The 14,556-nt window shown below is 44.1% G+C and overlaps 1 protein-coding gene across 13 annotated transcripts in view; it reads left to right on the top strand.

Annotated features, from left to right (window-relative positions):
• IPP (intracisternal A particle-promoted polypeptide) overlaps nucleotides 1-14,556 on the top strand; it is a 189,008-nt gene that overhangs the window by 14,121 nt on the left and 160,331 nt on the right. For 12 of the 13 annotated variants that reach the window (XM_053575294.1, XM_053575292.1, XM_053575299.1 and 9 more), the window contains 3 exons: nucleotides 2,479-2,646; nucleotides 9,258-9,395; nucleotides 11,327-11,449. In XM_053575294.1, the coding sequence (XP_053431269.1) occupies nucleotides 2,479-2,646; nucleotides 9,258-9,395; nucleotides 11,327-11,449 (429 nt within the window). The remainder of the gene's footprint in view (nucleotides 1-2,478; nucleotides 2,647-9,257; nucleotides 9,396-11,326; nucleotides 11,450-14,556) is intronic. The other variant, XM_053575296.1, reaches the window with a different exon arrangement.

The raw sequence follows: 14,556 nt of genomic DNA, 5'->3' as shown, positions 1-14,556 counted from the left end.
CTCAAACTCTTGGGATTAAGTGATTCTCTTGCCTCAGCCTCCTGAGTAGCTGGGACTACAGGCACCTGCCACAAGGCCTGGCGATACTTTGATTGTAGTTGTCATTGTTGTTTGATAGGCCCGGGCCAGGCTTGAACATGCCAGTCTTGGTGTATGTGGCCAGTGCCCTACTCTCTGAGGTACTGGCGCTGACGTTTTGTTTTTGAGACAATCTTACTCCGTTGCCCTGGGTACAGTGTTGTGGCATCATAGCCCACAGCAACCTCAAATTCCTGGGTTCAGGTGATTCTGCCTCATCCTCCTAAATAGCTGGGACTACAGGTGCACACCACAATGTCCGGCTAATTTTTCTGTTTTTAGTAGAGACAGCGTCTCACTTTTGCTCAGGCTGGTCTTAACTCCTGAGCTCAAGCAATCTACCCATCTCAGCCTCCTAGAATTCTAAAATTACAGGAATGCGCCACTGCACCTGGCCTCTGTATAGTCAAAATAAAGATTTCTACCCCCTATTTTTAATTGAAAAATACACTAATGGGAGGGGTCATAATGAAACTTTTCCAACTAGATGGATAAGCAGTGCCTATTTTATTTAACATTCTTTTACTACTATTATTTTCTTTCTTTTCTTTTTTTTTTGAGACAGAGCCTCAAGCTGTCGCCCTGGGTAGAGTGCTATGGCATCACAGCTCACAGCAACCTTCAACTCCTGGGCTCAAGCGATTCTCTTTTCTCAGCCTCCCAAGTAGCTGGGACTACAGGCGCCCACCACAACACCCGACCATTTTTTGGTTGTAGCTGTCATTCAACCCAGGCTGGATTCGCACCTGCCAGCTCTGGTGTATGTGGCTGGCACCTTAGCCACTTGAGCTATAGGTGCTGAGCCTGCTAATAATATTCTTTTTTTTTTTTTTTTTTTGGCCGGGGCTGGGTTTGAACCCACCACCTCCAGCATATGGGACCGGCGTCCTACTCCTTGAGCCACAGGCGCCACCCCTGCTAATAATATTCTATTATGACCAAGAGCAGATGGTAAAACACCAAGGTTAACCTCTCACTGCATTTAAGTTGTACTCTTTCAGGAATTGGGACATTTAACAATTTCATATCTCTCTCTCTCTCTCTCTCTATATATATATATATATATTTGTTTATTTATTTTATTTATTTATTTTTTTTTTATACAGGCTCTCATTTGGTCACCCTAAGTAAGTAGAGTGCTGTGGTGTCATACTTCATAGCAAGCTAGTACTCTTGGGCTCAAGAGATTCTCTTGCCTCAGCCTCCTAAGTAGCTGGGCGCCTGCCGCAACCCCTGTCTATGTTGTTAGAGATGAGGTCTTGCTCTTGCTCAGTCTCAAACTTGTGAGCTCAAGCAGTCCACCCACCTGGGCATCCCAAAGTGCTAGGATAACAGGCATGAGCCACCACACCTGATGTATGTGTATGTATGTATATATATATATTTTTTTTATTTCAGGCAATGAGTCTATGTTGCCCAGTCTAGAGTGCTATGGCCTTAGCTTCCCTCACAGCAACCTCAAACTCCTGCGGTCAAGTAATCCTTCTGTCTCAGCCTCCCAAGTGGATTGGGACTATAGCCCAGCACACTGTCTAATTTTTCTATTTTTAGTAGAGACGGGGGTGGGGGGGTCTCATTCTTCCTCAGGTGAGTCTTGAACCCCTGACCACAAGTGATCCTCCCATCTTGGCCTCCCATAGTGCTAGGATTATAGGCATAAGCCACCATGCCTGGCTAAAAATAATATACATATATTTGTATAATATATTGTACATATTGCAAGCTCTAAAGCATTTATTTCTTGGTACATAATAGTTATGCTTAATGGCTTGGCACCTGTAGCTCAGTAGTTAGGGTGCTGGCTTCATACACCAAGGCTGGTGGGTTCGAACCCAGCCCAGTCCTCCTAAACAACAACAACAAAAAAATAGCTAGGTGTTGGGCGGCGCCTGTGGCTCAGTCAGTAAGGCGCCGGCCCCATATACCGAGGGTGGTGGGTTCAAACCCGGCCCCGGCTGAACTGCAACCAAAAAATAGCTGGGCGTTGTGGCGGGCGCCTGTAGTCCCAGCTACTCAGGAGGCTGAGGCAAGAGAATTGCTTAAGCCCAGGAGTTGGAGGTTGCTGTGAGCTGTGTGAAGCCATGGCACTCTACCGAGGGCCATAAAGTGAGACTCTGTCTCTACCAAAAAAAAAAAAAAAAAAAAAAGCTAGGTGTTGTGGTGAGCATCTGTTCAGCTACTTAGGAGGCTGAGGCAATAGAATCGCTTAAGCCCAAGAGTTTGAGGTTGCTTTGAGCTGTGATGCCACGGCAGTTTACCGAGAGGGAACATAGTAAGAGTCTCAAAAAAAGAAATAGTTATGTTTAATGTTTAGATATAGGGGGATAGATTTTGCTTATTACTACCGTTTCTAAATCCAGTAGTAAAGGATTTCCTTGTTCTTTTTCTTCTTTTGTTTAGGTGGATATACTCGGTTGCAGGGGGGTCGTTGGAGTGATAGCAGAGCCCTCAGCTGTGTAGAACGTTTTGACACTTTTAGTCAATATTGGACCACTGTGTCTTCACTTCATCAGGCTCGATGTGGACTGGGAGTAGCAGTTCTGGGAGGTATGGTCTACGCAATTGGAGGTAATAATAAAAATGTCTTATTAGTCTAGCTAACCATTATCTTATATGCCTTGTACATATTGCTATGTAGTGTACATATATATAGTGGGGTTCAGTAAACATTTATGGAATAAATGACAGAAAGAGAAAGGAAACACAATATGTTAAATATTGCATACCAGATGCTATGATTTATTACAAGACAGAATACTTAAGTATGGAGCCAGGTGTGGTGGCTCATGCCTATAATCCTAGCACCGTGGAAGGTCGATGTGGATGGATTGCTTGATATCACGAGTTTGAGACCACCCTGAGCAAAAGTGAGACCCAGTCTGTACTAAAAATAGACAAAAACTGAGGCAAGAGGATCACTTGAGCCCAAAAAAGTTGGAGGTTTCTGTGAGCTATGATGCTGTGGCTCTCTACCCAGAGCGACAGGTTGAGACTCAAACAAAAAAAAAACAAAAATAATTAAATATGGTTTTTTTTTTTTTTTTTAAGTTTGAGCCTTTTTTATTTGAATATAAATCTACATAAAACATCAAGATTTGTTTCTGGGTACATACTGTATTTCAACAATTTAAAAACCCATATTTTTAAGAAATTATTTCTCAGCCAGGCAAGGTAGCTTACGCCTGTAACCTTAACACTCTGGGAGACCAAGGCAGGTGTAAATATGGTTTTAATGAAAAGGTTTTCTAGGGCACCACCTGTGGCTCAGTGAGTAAGGTGCTGGCCCCCTATACTAAGGGTGGTGGGTTTGAACCTGGCCCTGGCCAAACTGCAACAAAAAAATAGCTGGGCGTTGTGGCTGGTGTCTGTGGTCCCAGTGACTCAAGAGACTGAGGCAAGAGAATTACCTAAGCCCAAGAGCTGGAGGTTGCTGTGAACTGTTATGCCACTGCACTCTACCAAGGGCAGTAAAGAGAGACTCTGTCTCTAAAAAAAAAAAAAGGTTATTTCTAAAATGTGGCACCAAAAATGAGATCAATATTGTATGATAAAAAAATTTTTTTTTTTTTTTTTTTTTGAGGCAAAGTCTCACTTGTCACCCTCAGTAGAGTTCCATGGTGTTACACCTCATAGCAGCCTTAAACTCTTGGGCTCAAGTAATTCTCTTGCCTCAGCCTCGCAATTAGCTGGGACTATAGACACTTGCCCTAACACCTGGCTATTTTTAGAGACAGGGTCTCACTCTTGCTCAGGCTGGTCTCAAACCCGTGAGCTCAGGCAATCCATCCACCTCGGCCTCCCAGAATGCTAGGATTATAGGCATGAGCCACTATGCCCAGCAATAATAAAATTTTTTTTATTCTGAAAGCTGCATTATGAATTTTTTTTTTTTTTAGAGACAGAGTCTCACTTTATCGCCCTTGGTAGAGTGCAGTGGCGTATGAACCTGCCACCCTTGGTATATGGGGCTGGCACCCTACCCACTGAGGCACAGGAGCTGCCCCCCCCACTTGTTTTTTGAGACAGGGTCTTACTCTGCTGCCCAGGCTAGAGTGCTGCGACGTCAGCCTTACCTCACAGCAACCTCAAACTCCTAGGTTCAAGGAATTCTCCTGCCTTAGGAGGAGTATAAATGCCCTCTACAACTCACAGCTAATTTTTCAATTTTTAGTAGAGACGGAGTCTTGCTCTTGCTCAGGCTGGTCTTGAACTCCTGAGCGTAAACATTCCTCTCCTGCAGACTCTCAGAGAGCCAAGATTACAGGCATGAGCCACTGTGCCTGGCCAAACTTTAAAATACTTCTTCAGTTATAAAAATAATTCAGGGGTAGGTGTGGTGGCTCACACCAGTAATCCTAGCACTTGGGAATCTGAGAGAGGGGGATTACTTGAGGCCAGGAGTTTTAAGAATAGCCTGAGCAGGCGGCGCCCATAGCTCAGTGGGGAGGATGCTGGCCACATACAGCAAGGCAGGTGGGTTGGAACCGGGCCCAGGCCAGCTAAAGCAACAGTGACAACTGCAACAAAAAAATAGCCGGGCAGGGTGGCACCTGTGGCTCAGTGAGTAGGGTGCCGGCCCCATATACCGAGGGTGGCAGATTCAAACCCGGCCCCGACCAAACTGCAAAAAAAAATAGCCGGGCGTTGTGGCGGACTCCTGTAGTCCCAGCTACTTGGGAGGCTGAGGCAAGAGAATAGCCTAAGCCTAAGAGCTGGAGGTTGCTGTGAGCTATGACGCCACGGCACTCTACTGAGGGTGACAAAGTGAGACGCTGTCACTAAAAAAAAAAATTAAAAAAAAAAAAACATAGCTGGTATGTTTACATGGATGGAACTGGAACATATTTTTTGGCTCGGCGCCTGTAGCTCAAGTGGCTAAGGCACCAGCCATATACACCTGAGCTGGCAGGTTAGAATCGAGCCCGGGCCCACCAAAACAAGAATGACGGCTGCAACCAAAAAATAGCCAGACCTTGTGGCAGGTGCCTGTAGTCCCAGCAACTTGGGAGGCGGAGGCAGGAGACTGGCTTGAGCCCAGGAGTTGGAGGTTGCTATGAGCTATGATGCCACGGCACTCTACCCAGGGTGGCAGCTTGAGGCTCTGTCTCAAAAAATAAATAAATAACCGTGCATTGTTGTGGGCGTCTGTAGTCCCAGCTACTTGGGAGGCTGAGGCAAGAGAATCACTTAAGCCCAAGTTTGAGGTTGCTATGAGCTGTAATGCCATGGCACTCTACCTAGAGTGACATAGTAAGACTCTTGTCTCAAAAAAAAAAAATATCCTGAGCAGAAGTGAGATCCCATTTGTACTAAAAAGTGGCAGAATTAGTGGGGTATGATGCCGTATGTCTGTAGTCCCAGCTATTTGGGAGGCTAGAGTGGTAGGATGGCTTGAGACCAGGAGTTTGAGGTTACAGTGACACCATTGCCCATTAGCATGGATAACAGAACAAGACCCTGTCTCAAAAATATATATATATTTTTTTCTCAGTTGTAAAAGATGGTTGGCATGAAACCTGTTTGAAATACTCAGTGCTAGCCAGAACTTCAACAGAGAATAACTTTGCTCTTATTGTTGAACTCAGCTTCCATGGCAGATAAACATGGTTATTTAAAAACTGGATCCATGATCTTGCTATTATTTTCTCTTAAGGATAGATAAAAATAGCTGGGCAAGGTGGCTCACACCTGTAATCCCAGCACTTGGGAGGTTAAGGTGGGTGGATTGCCTGAGCTAATGGGTTCAAGACCAGCCTGAGCCAGAGCAAGACATCTCTAAAAATAGTTAGGCATGGGGGCAAGTGCCTGTAGTCCCAGCTACTTGGGAGGCTGAGGTAAGAGAATTGCCTGACCCCAAGAGTTTGAGGTTGCTGTGAGCTGTAATACCAGGGTACTCTGCTGAGGGCAACAAAATGAAATTCTGTCTCAAAAAAAAAAATAAAATAAAACGGATAGATAAAAAGTCCACCAACGATAAGATTGTTTATGTCTCTATCCTGATTGAACACAGAGGATCAGAACATGGTATCTTCCCAGGACTCCCAATATAGTTGACATTGTGCTAATTTATCACATCATTATTTAGCTGAATAGTGTTTTCTGATTGATTTTTCTTCTTCAGCTTTTTTTTTTTTTGGAGACAGGATCTTGCTCTGATGCCCAGGCTAAAGTATGGTGGCATGATCACAGTTAACTACAGCCTCAAACTCTTAGCCTCAAGTGATCCTCCTGCCTCACCCTCCCAAAGTGCTAGAATTACCAGCATGAGGTACCTTGCCTGGCCTGCTGATTGAGTCTTGACTATCCAGGTGGTTGTGATCCTTTAAACCTAAACAATTTTTCCAGTTTTTCCTTATCTGGCATATATTAGGTACTCAATAAACTCCTTACAGCCGGGCATGGTGACTCATGCCTGTAATCCTAGCACTCTGGGGGGCTGAGGCAGGTGGATTTCCTGAGCTCACAGGTTCAAGACCAGCCTGAGCCAGAATGAGACCTTGTCTCTAAAAATAACCAGGCATTGTGGCTGTAGTCCCAGCTACTTGGGAAAATGAGGCAAGAGAATTGCTTAAGTCCAAGAGTTTGAGGTTGTTGTGAGCTGTGATGCTACAGCACTTTACCCAGGGCAACAGCTTGAGATTCTGTCTCAAAAAATAAATAAATAAAATATTATCTGTTTTATAAATTTGTAGTTATATTGGGGTTCGCCAATACTACCCTTTAGAGATTTACTAAAAGGACCTATAGGACTTTTCTACTAATTATTTAGTCAAGTAGCATGTGATTGTTCTCACATCTAAGATTTATTATAATGAAAGGATAAATAATAGAATCAGCAAAAAGGTACATGTGGTGAAGTCTGGAATAAACCCATTAAAAACTTCCAGCATGGGTGGCGCCTGTGGCTCAAGGAATAGGGCGCCGGTCCCATATGCCGGAGGTGGCGGGTTCAAACCTAACCCCAGCCAAAAACCAAAAAAAGAAAAACTTCCAGCAGTGGAATTGTATAAGACATACTTCATTTCTTTTTTCTTTTTTTGCAGTTTTTGGCCGGGGCCAGGTTTGAACCCACCACCTCCTGTATATGCAGCTGGCGCCCTACTCCTTCAGCCACAGGCGCTGCCCGACATACTTAATTTCTATAGCGTAATTTAGTCGTGACAACATGTGGGAAGTGATAAAAAAAAATCTTTCCCTACTCCAAAGTCTTTCTTTCTTTTTTTTTTTTTTTTTTTTTGTAGAGACAGAGTGTCACTGTACCGCCCTCGGGTAGAGTGCCGTGGCGTCACACGGCTCACAGCAACCTCTGACTCTTGGGTTTAGAGCGATTCTCTTGCCTCAGCCTCCCAAGCAGCTGGGACTACAGGCGCCCGCCACAACGCCCGGCTGTTTTTTTGTTGCAGTTTGGCCGGGGCTGGGTTTGAACCCGCCACCCTCAGCATAGGGGGCCAGTGCCCTACTCAGGTGCTACAGGTGCTGCCCCCCGCTTTTTTTTTTTTTTTTCTTTTTTTTAGAGACAGAGTCTCACTTTGTCACCCTTGGTAGAGTGCCGTGGCATTACAGTTCACAGCAACCTCCAGCTCTTGGGCTTAGGCGATTCCCTTGCTTCGCCTCCTGAGTAGCTAGGACTAGAGGCGCCTGCCACAACACCTGGCTATTTTTTTGTTGTTGTTGCAGTTTGGCTGGGGCCGGGTTCGAACCTACCACCCTCAGTATATGGGGCTGGTACCCTACTCACTGAGCCACAGGTGCCACCCCCTACTCCAGAGTCTTAAGAATATTCATACCTTTATGTTCTTACTGAATTTTATAGTTTTTCCATTCACATTTATGTTAGTATTCTACCTGGACTTGGTTTTGTATAGATAATACAAAGTAGGGAATCGGTCAGTTTCATTTTTCTCCCGACATAACCAATTTTCCCAGCATAAATTACTGTTGTTTACCCACTGTTCTGCAGAGCTAACTCTGTCATCTATCAAGTAATCATATATGTAAGTCTCTGTTACTGAATTTTCTTTTCTGTTCCATTATTCTGTCTATTCTTATCTTAATTACTATAGCTCTATCATAGGTGTTTTTTTTTTTTTTTTGAGACAGTGTCATGTCGCCCTCAGTAGAGTGCCATGGTGGCACAGCTCACAGCAGCCTCAAGCTCTTGGGCTTAAGCGATTCTCTTGCCTCAGCCTCCCAAGCAGCTGGGACTATAGGTGCCCGCCACAACGCCCAGCTATTTTTTGTTGCAGTTGTCATTGTTGTATAGCTGGCCTGGGCCGGGTTTGAACCCGCCTGCCTTGGTGTATGTGGCTGGTGCTATAACCACTGTGCTACAGCACCAAGCCTCTATCATAGGTCCTTTTTTTTGTTTTGAGACAGAGTCTTCCTATGTCTCCCTTGGTAGAGTGCTGTGACATCACAGCTCACAGCAACCTCAAACTCTTGGGCTTAAGCGATTTTTTTGCCTCAGCTTGTCAAGTAGCTGGGACTACAGGCACCCACCACAACGCTCGGCTACTTTCTGTTATAGTTATTGTTGTTTTCGCTGGCCAGGTTCAAACCCGCCACCCTCCGTGTCTGTGGCTGGTGCCGTAACCACTGTGCTCTGGGTGCCGAGCCAGTCTATCATAGGTCTTGATATAGGATATGGTTATTTCTCTCTCATTAGTCTTTTTTGGGAGTGCTTGGCTATTCTAAGCCCTTTGTACTTTTCATAAAAATTTTAGAATCAGTTTGTTGAATCTGTTTAAAAAAAGGAATTAGGGACCAGGCGTGGTGGCTCACACCTATAATCCTAGCACTCTGGGAGGCCAGGGCAGGTGGATTGCTTGAGCCTAAGAGTTTGAGGTTGCTGTGAGCTATGGTGACACCACCAAGGTGACAGAGTGAGACTCTAGTTAAAGGTATTCTACCTATTGTGACAGAGTGAGACTGTCTCAGAAACAAAATAGATAATGGGAAAATTGTGCCCCTTTGTTTTATAAGTGACATTTAATAAATGACAATGCTATAGATTCAAAATAATGCTTGCTAAGCAAATTAATTTTAATGAATAGTATAAAATCAGACGTAATGATTATATTTGTAACAATAGAGAATGCTACTGAATATTGTATTATGGTGCTAGTCTATTAGCATTTTTCACTAATTCTTCTGATATGTGTTTCTTTAATTTAACTCAGGTGAAAAGGATTCGATGATTTTTGACTGTACTGAATGCTACGATCCAGTTACTAAACAGTGGACAACTGTAGCTTCAATGAATCATCCCCGCTGTGGCTTAGGAGTGTGTGTGTCTTATGGGGCTATCTATGCTTTGGGTAATTATGTTGTTCAATTTAAAGATAGCTAATATTATTTAAATTCTTGTGTTCTGATTATTTTAGAGATGTTCTTTCCCTCCCTTTGTAAATTCTTCTTTTTTTTTTTTTTGAACTGACTTGCTTTATAATCCGCATGCTTTGGGAGCTGGCAAGGAATGATAGAGGGGTCTGGGCAGGATTTTGGGGGCAAGGGTGGGCAGGGGAATAAGGATAGAGGGAGTACCCCTGGGCTGTCCATCCATGGCATAGGAAGACTTGAGTACCTGTGGTCAGGGGCTAGTGGGGTAGGTGGTAGACCTCCAACCAGCCAACCTGCTGGTCACTCATACTTTCCTTGACCAGTGCAAGGCCTGTCATCACAAACTTGTGGAGCGTGCTGTACATGCACTCATCAGCTCTTACAATTCTTATTCTCAAAATTGTATTACTAGAGATAAAATTAGATAAGATGTCCAATGGAACACTTTAGCTGACTAGTTAAATCTCATGTTTAATTTTAATTAAGTATATAACATTTCTACCACTCTCTATAGTGGCTTAATTATGTCTGGTAGAAGAAAATGCATATTGAAAAGCTACCAAAAAGAAGTTATGCACTAAATTATTTTCATTGTTGCAGATTCAGTAAATAATTTTAAGTAAGTGATTCTATTTCTTTAATTATCAGTATAATAAATGTTACAAACAAGGTTGTTCCTAGAGAAAATTGTAAGTTGACATAGCCCACAGCCTCCCCAGCATCCCTTATTTTTTCCTTATCACTCTTTATTCAATTCACTGTATGGGACTCAGTGTCCTCCCCCCATCAAGATCTATTATGGAAAAAATATCACTTAACTCAGTGTGAATTTAGCCTTATGTTTGATTACTCCCACAAATATTTTCATTTTATAGTTATATCTAAAATTATCATTAAAAAGTTTCAATTTTGGGGCGGCGCCTGTGGCTCAGTCGGTAAGGTGCCGGTCCCATATACCGAGGGTGGCGGGTTCAAACCCGGCCCCGGCTGAACTGCAACCAAAAAATAGCTGGGCGTTGTGGCGGGCGCCTGTAGTCCCAGCTACTTGGGAGGCTGAGGCAAGAGAATCGCTTAAGCCCAGGAGTTGGAGGTTGCTGTGAGTTGTGTGATGCCATGGCACTCTACCGAGGACCATAAAGTGAAACTCTGTCTCTACAAAAAAAAAAAGTTTCAATTTCAATAATTAGAGAGTGGTAAGGAAATGTTATCACGGAGATGAAGGACCTTTTTGAAGTTCCTGAAATTATACTAAATACACAGTATACTCTCATTAGGCTTAGAGGTGTCCTTGATTAGGACAACCATTCTGAATATGTAGAAGTCATTTCAAAAGGTAGTTTTGGGCTTGGCTTGGTGGCTAAGCAAGAGGAAGACCTTGTCTCTAAAAATAACTGGACATTGTGGTGAGCACCCTGTAGTCCCAGCTGCTCAGGAGGCTGAGGCAATGGGATCTCTTTTTTTTTTTTTTTTTTTGGCCAGGGCTGGGTTTGAACCCACCACCTCTGGCATGTGGGACCGGCACCCTACCCCTCTGAGCCACAGGCGCTGCCCACAATGGGATCTCTTGAGCTCAAGAGTTTGAGGTTGTTGTGGACTACAACGCCACAGCACTTTACCCAGGACACAGAGTGAGACTGTTAAAAAAACAAAGTAGTTTTGCAAAATATCCTATTTCCCATGTAGTAGGTTGAAGTTTTGTTTTTGTTTTGTTTTAGTCTCTAATGAAAATGGGAGATTAAAAGACCAGAGTTCTACTCATCAAATTCTAACTTGTTATATGATTTTGGAACAAATAACCTCTCTAGTCCATGTGATATGCTTTCATAATATGAAGTATTTGGATTAGATATTTTCTAAGGTCTTTGATTCCTTTAGCTCAGAAATAAAACATTTTTCTATTTGGTTACAGGTGGATGGGTTGGATCTGAGATAGGAAACACCATTGAACGATTTGATCCTGATGAAAATAAATGGGAAATAGTTGGCAACATGGCTGTGTCACGCTATTACTTTGGGTGCTGTGAAATACAAGGTAATCACTTTAGAAATATTTTCCCTCAAAATACAATTTCTGAAGCTGAGAGAGGTGGCTCACACCTGTAATCCTAGCACAGGCGGGTGGATTGCTTGTGCCCAGGAGTCAAACCAGCCTGAGCAAGAACAAGACCCTGTCTCTGAAAATAGCCAGGTGCCTGTAGTCCCAGCTATTTGGGAGGCTGAGGTAAGAGAATCACTTGAGCCCAAGAGTTTGAGGTTGCTGTGAGCTTCGATGCCATGGCATGCTACTGAGGGCAACAAAATCAGACTCTGTATCCAAAGTGTATATATATATATATATATACACACACATACACACACACACACACACATATACACACACACGCCCTGTATGGTTTCTGAAGAAACTGTTCAAGTTTGAGGCTGTCTTTTCTTTTTTTTTGAGACAGAGCCTCAAGCTGTTGCCCTGGGTAGAGTGCTATGGTATCACAGCTCACAGCAACCTCCAACTCCTAGGCTCAAGCAAGTCTCCTGTCTCTGCCTCCCAAGTAGCTGGGACTACAGGCACCCACCACAACGCCCAGCTATTTTTTGGTTGCAGCTGTCATTGTTGTTTGGCGGACCTGGGCTGGATTCAAACCCGCCAGCTCAGGTGTATATGATTGGCACCCTTAGCCACTTGAGCCATAGACGCCGAGCCTGAGGCTTTATTTTCATAAAATATATTTTAGGTCTGTTAATATCGAATGACTGACATTAGCACTATAGAGGTTCTGCTTTTTATCTCTCATCATTGACCTCTCTTTCTGTATTGTCAATGTAATCGATATTTTCCATGGGCGGCGCCTATGGCTCAGTCGGTAGGGTGCCGGCCCCATATACCAAGGGTGGTGGGTTCAGGCCCAGCCACGGCCAAACTGCAACCAAAAAATAGCCGGGCGTTGTGGCGGGCGCCTGTAGTCCCCAGCTACTCGGGAGGCTGAGGCAAGGGAATTGCTTAAGCCCAGAAATTGGAGGTTGCTGTGAGCTGTGTGAAGCCATGGCACTCTATGGAGGGCCATAAAGTGAGACTCTGTCTCTACAAAAAAAAAAAAAAAAAAAAAAAAAAATTGATATTTTCCAAAGTAAATACAATGGGAATTAAAAATTCCAGATAAACACAAATACCTGACTAGCAAAATAAGCTGTTGAAATGTCACCCAGGCTAGAGTACAGTAGCATCATAATAGCTCACCACAACCTCAAACTCCTGGGCTAAGTGATCCTCTTGCCTCAGCCTCTGGACTAGCTGGGACTATAGATATGTGCCCCTATACTGGCTAATTTTTTTTTTTTTTTTTTTTTGTAGAGACAGAGTCTCACTGTACCGCCCTCAGGTAGAGTGCTGTGGCATCACACGGCTCACAGCAACCTCTAACTCTCGGGCTTACGCGATTCTCTTGCCTCCGCCTCCTGAGTAGCTGGGACTACAGGCGCCCGCCACAACGCCTGGCTATTTTTTTTGTTGTTGCAGTTTGGCCGGGGCCGGGTTTGAACCCGCCACCCTCGGCATATGGGGCCGGCGCCCTACTCACTGAGCCACAGGCGCCGCCCCTTTTTTTTTTTTTTTTTGTAGAGACAAGGGTCTCACTGTGTTATCCATTCTGCTCTTAAAGGCTGGCCTGAAATAATCCTCCTGCCTCAGCCTCATGAAGTGCTAAAATTACAGGCCATGAGCTACTGTGCCTGCCCCATCTGAGTAAATATTTCTTAAGTAGTGAGGGAATATCAAAAGCAATTTTCACAATCTTGGCTCAGTGCCTGTAGCTCAAGTGGCTAGGGCACCAACCACATACACCTGAGCTGGCAGGTTTGAATCCAGCCCGGGCCTGCCAAACAGCTATGACAACTAGAACCAAAAAATAGCCAGGTGCCGTGGCAGGCGCCTGTAGTCCCAGCTACTTGGGAGGTTGAAGCAAGAGAATGGCTTAAGCCCAAGAGTTTGAGGTTGCTGTGAGCTATGATGCCACAGTACCTTACTGAGGGTGATAGCTTGAAACTCTCTCAAAAATAAATAAATAAATAAATAAATAAATTTTCACAATCTCTACTTAAGAGGCTTCTTCGGTGTTGTATTTTTTTTTTTTTACAAAGTACATTGCATAAGTTCTTTATGAACAGTTGAGAAAAAAAGAACAAAGTACATTGTAATTCATTCCACGTAGAAAAAATGCATATACTATGTACGTATTTTCCTTTTTCTTTTTTTCTCTTTTTGAGACAAAGTCTCACTCTGTCACCCTGGGTAGAGTGCTGTGGCATCATACCTCACAGCAACCTCAAACTCTTTGGTTCAAGAGATTCTCTTGCTTCAGCCTCCTGAGTAGCTGGGACTATAGGTACCTGCTACTATCCTCAGCTATTTCTTTTTTTTATTATTATTTTTAGTAGAAAAATAGACTGGTCTTGAACTCCTGAGCTCAGGCAGTCCACCTGCCTCAGCCTCCCAGAGTGCTAGGACTGCAGGCACACATCATGCCCAGCTAAATTTTTTTTTTTTTTTTTTTGAGACAGAATCTCACTATGTCCCCCTTGGTAGAGTGCTGTGGCATCACAGCTCACAGCAACCTTAAACTCTTGGGCTTAAGCAGTTCTCTTGACTCAGCCTCCTGAGCACCTGGGACTACAGGTGCCAACCACAACACCCAGCTATTTTTTTTGTTGCAGTTGTCATTGATACTTAGCTGGCCCAAGCCGGGCTGGAACCTGCCAGCCTCAGAGCATGTGGCTGGTGCCATAATCACTGTCCTATAGGCGCCAAGCTGCCCGGCTATTTTTAAAGATGGGTTTTGCTGTGGCTCAGACTGGTCTCAAACCTGTGAGCTCAGGCAATCCACCCAGTTGGCCTCCCAGAGTGCTAGGATTAAAGTGCTAGTGAGCCACTGCGCCCAGCCCTAAAAATTTCTTACATAAATGAGGTTTCACTGTGTAGCCCAAGGTGATCTTAAACTTCTGGCCTTAAGCAGTGCTTTTCCTTTGTTCTCTCAGGGTTCTGGGATTATAGGTGTGAGCCACCATGCCTGGCCCACATAGATTATAATCTGTGACAAAGTTCAGGGCTGTAGTGAGCTATGATCATGTCACTGCACTCCAGCCAGGGTG

This window comes from Nycticebus coucang, chromosome 22 (genome assembly GCF_027406575.1).
Source record: "Nycticebus coucang isolate mNycCou1 chromosome 22, mNycCou1.pri, whole genome shotgun sequence".
Classification (NCBI taxonomy): domain Eukaryota; kingdom Metazoa; phylum Chordata; class Mammalia; order Primates; family Lorisidae; genus Nycticebus; species Nycticebus coucang.
The sequence above is the reverse complement of the archived record's forward strand: the minus strand, read 5'-3'. Positions and strand labels throughout refer to the sequence as shown.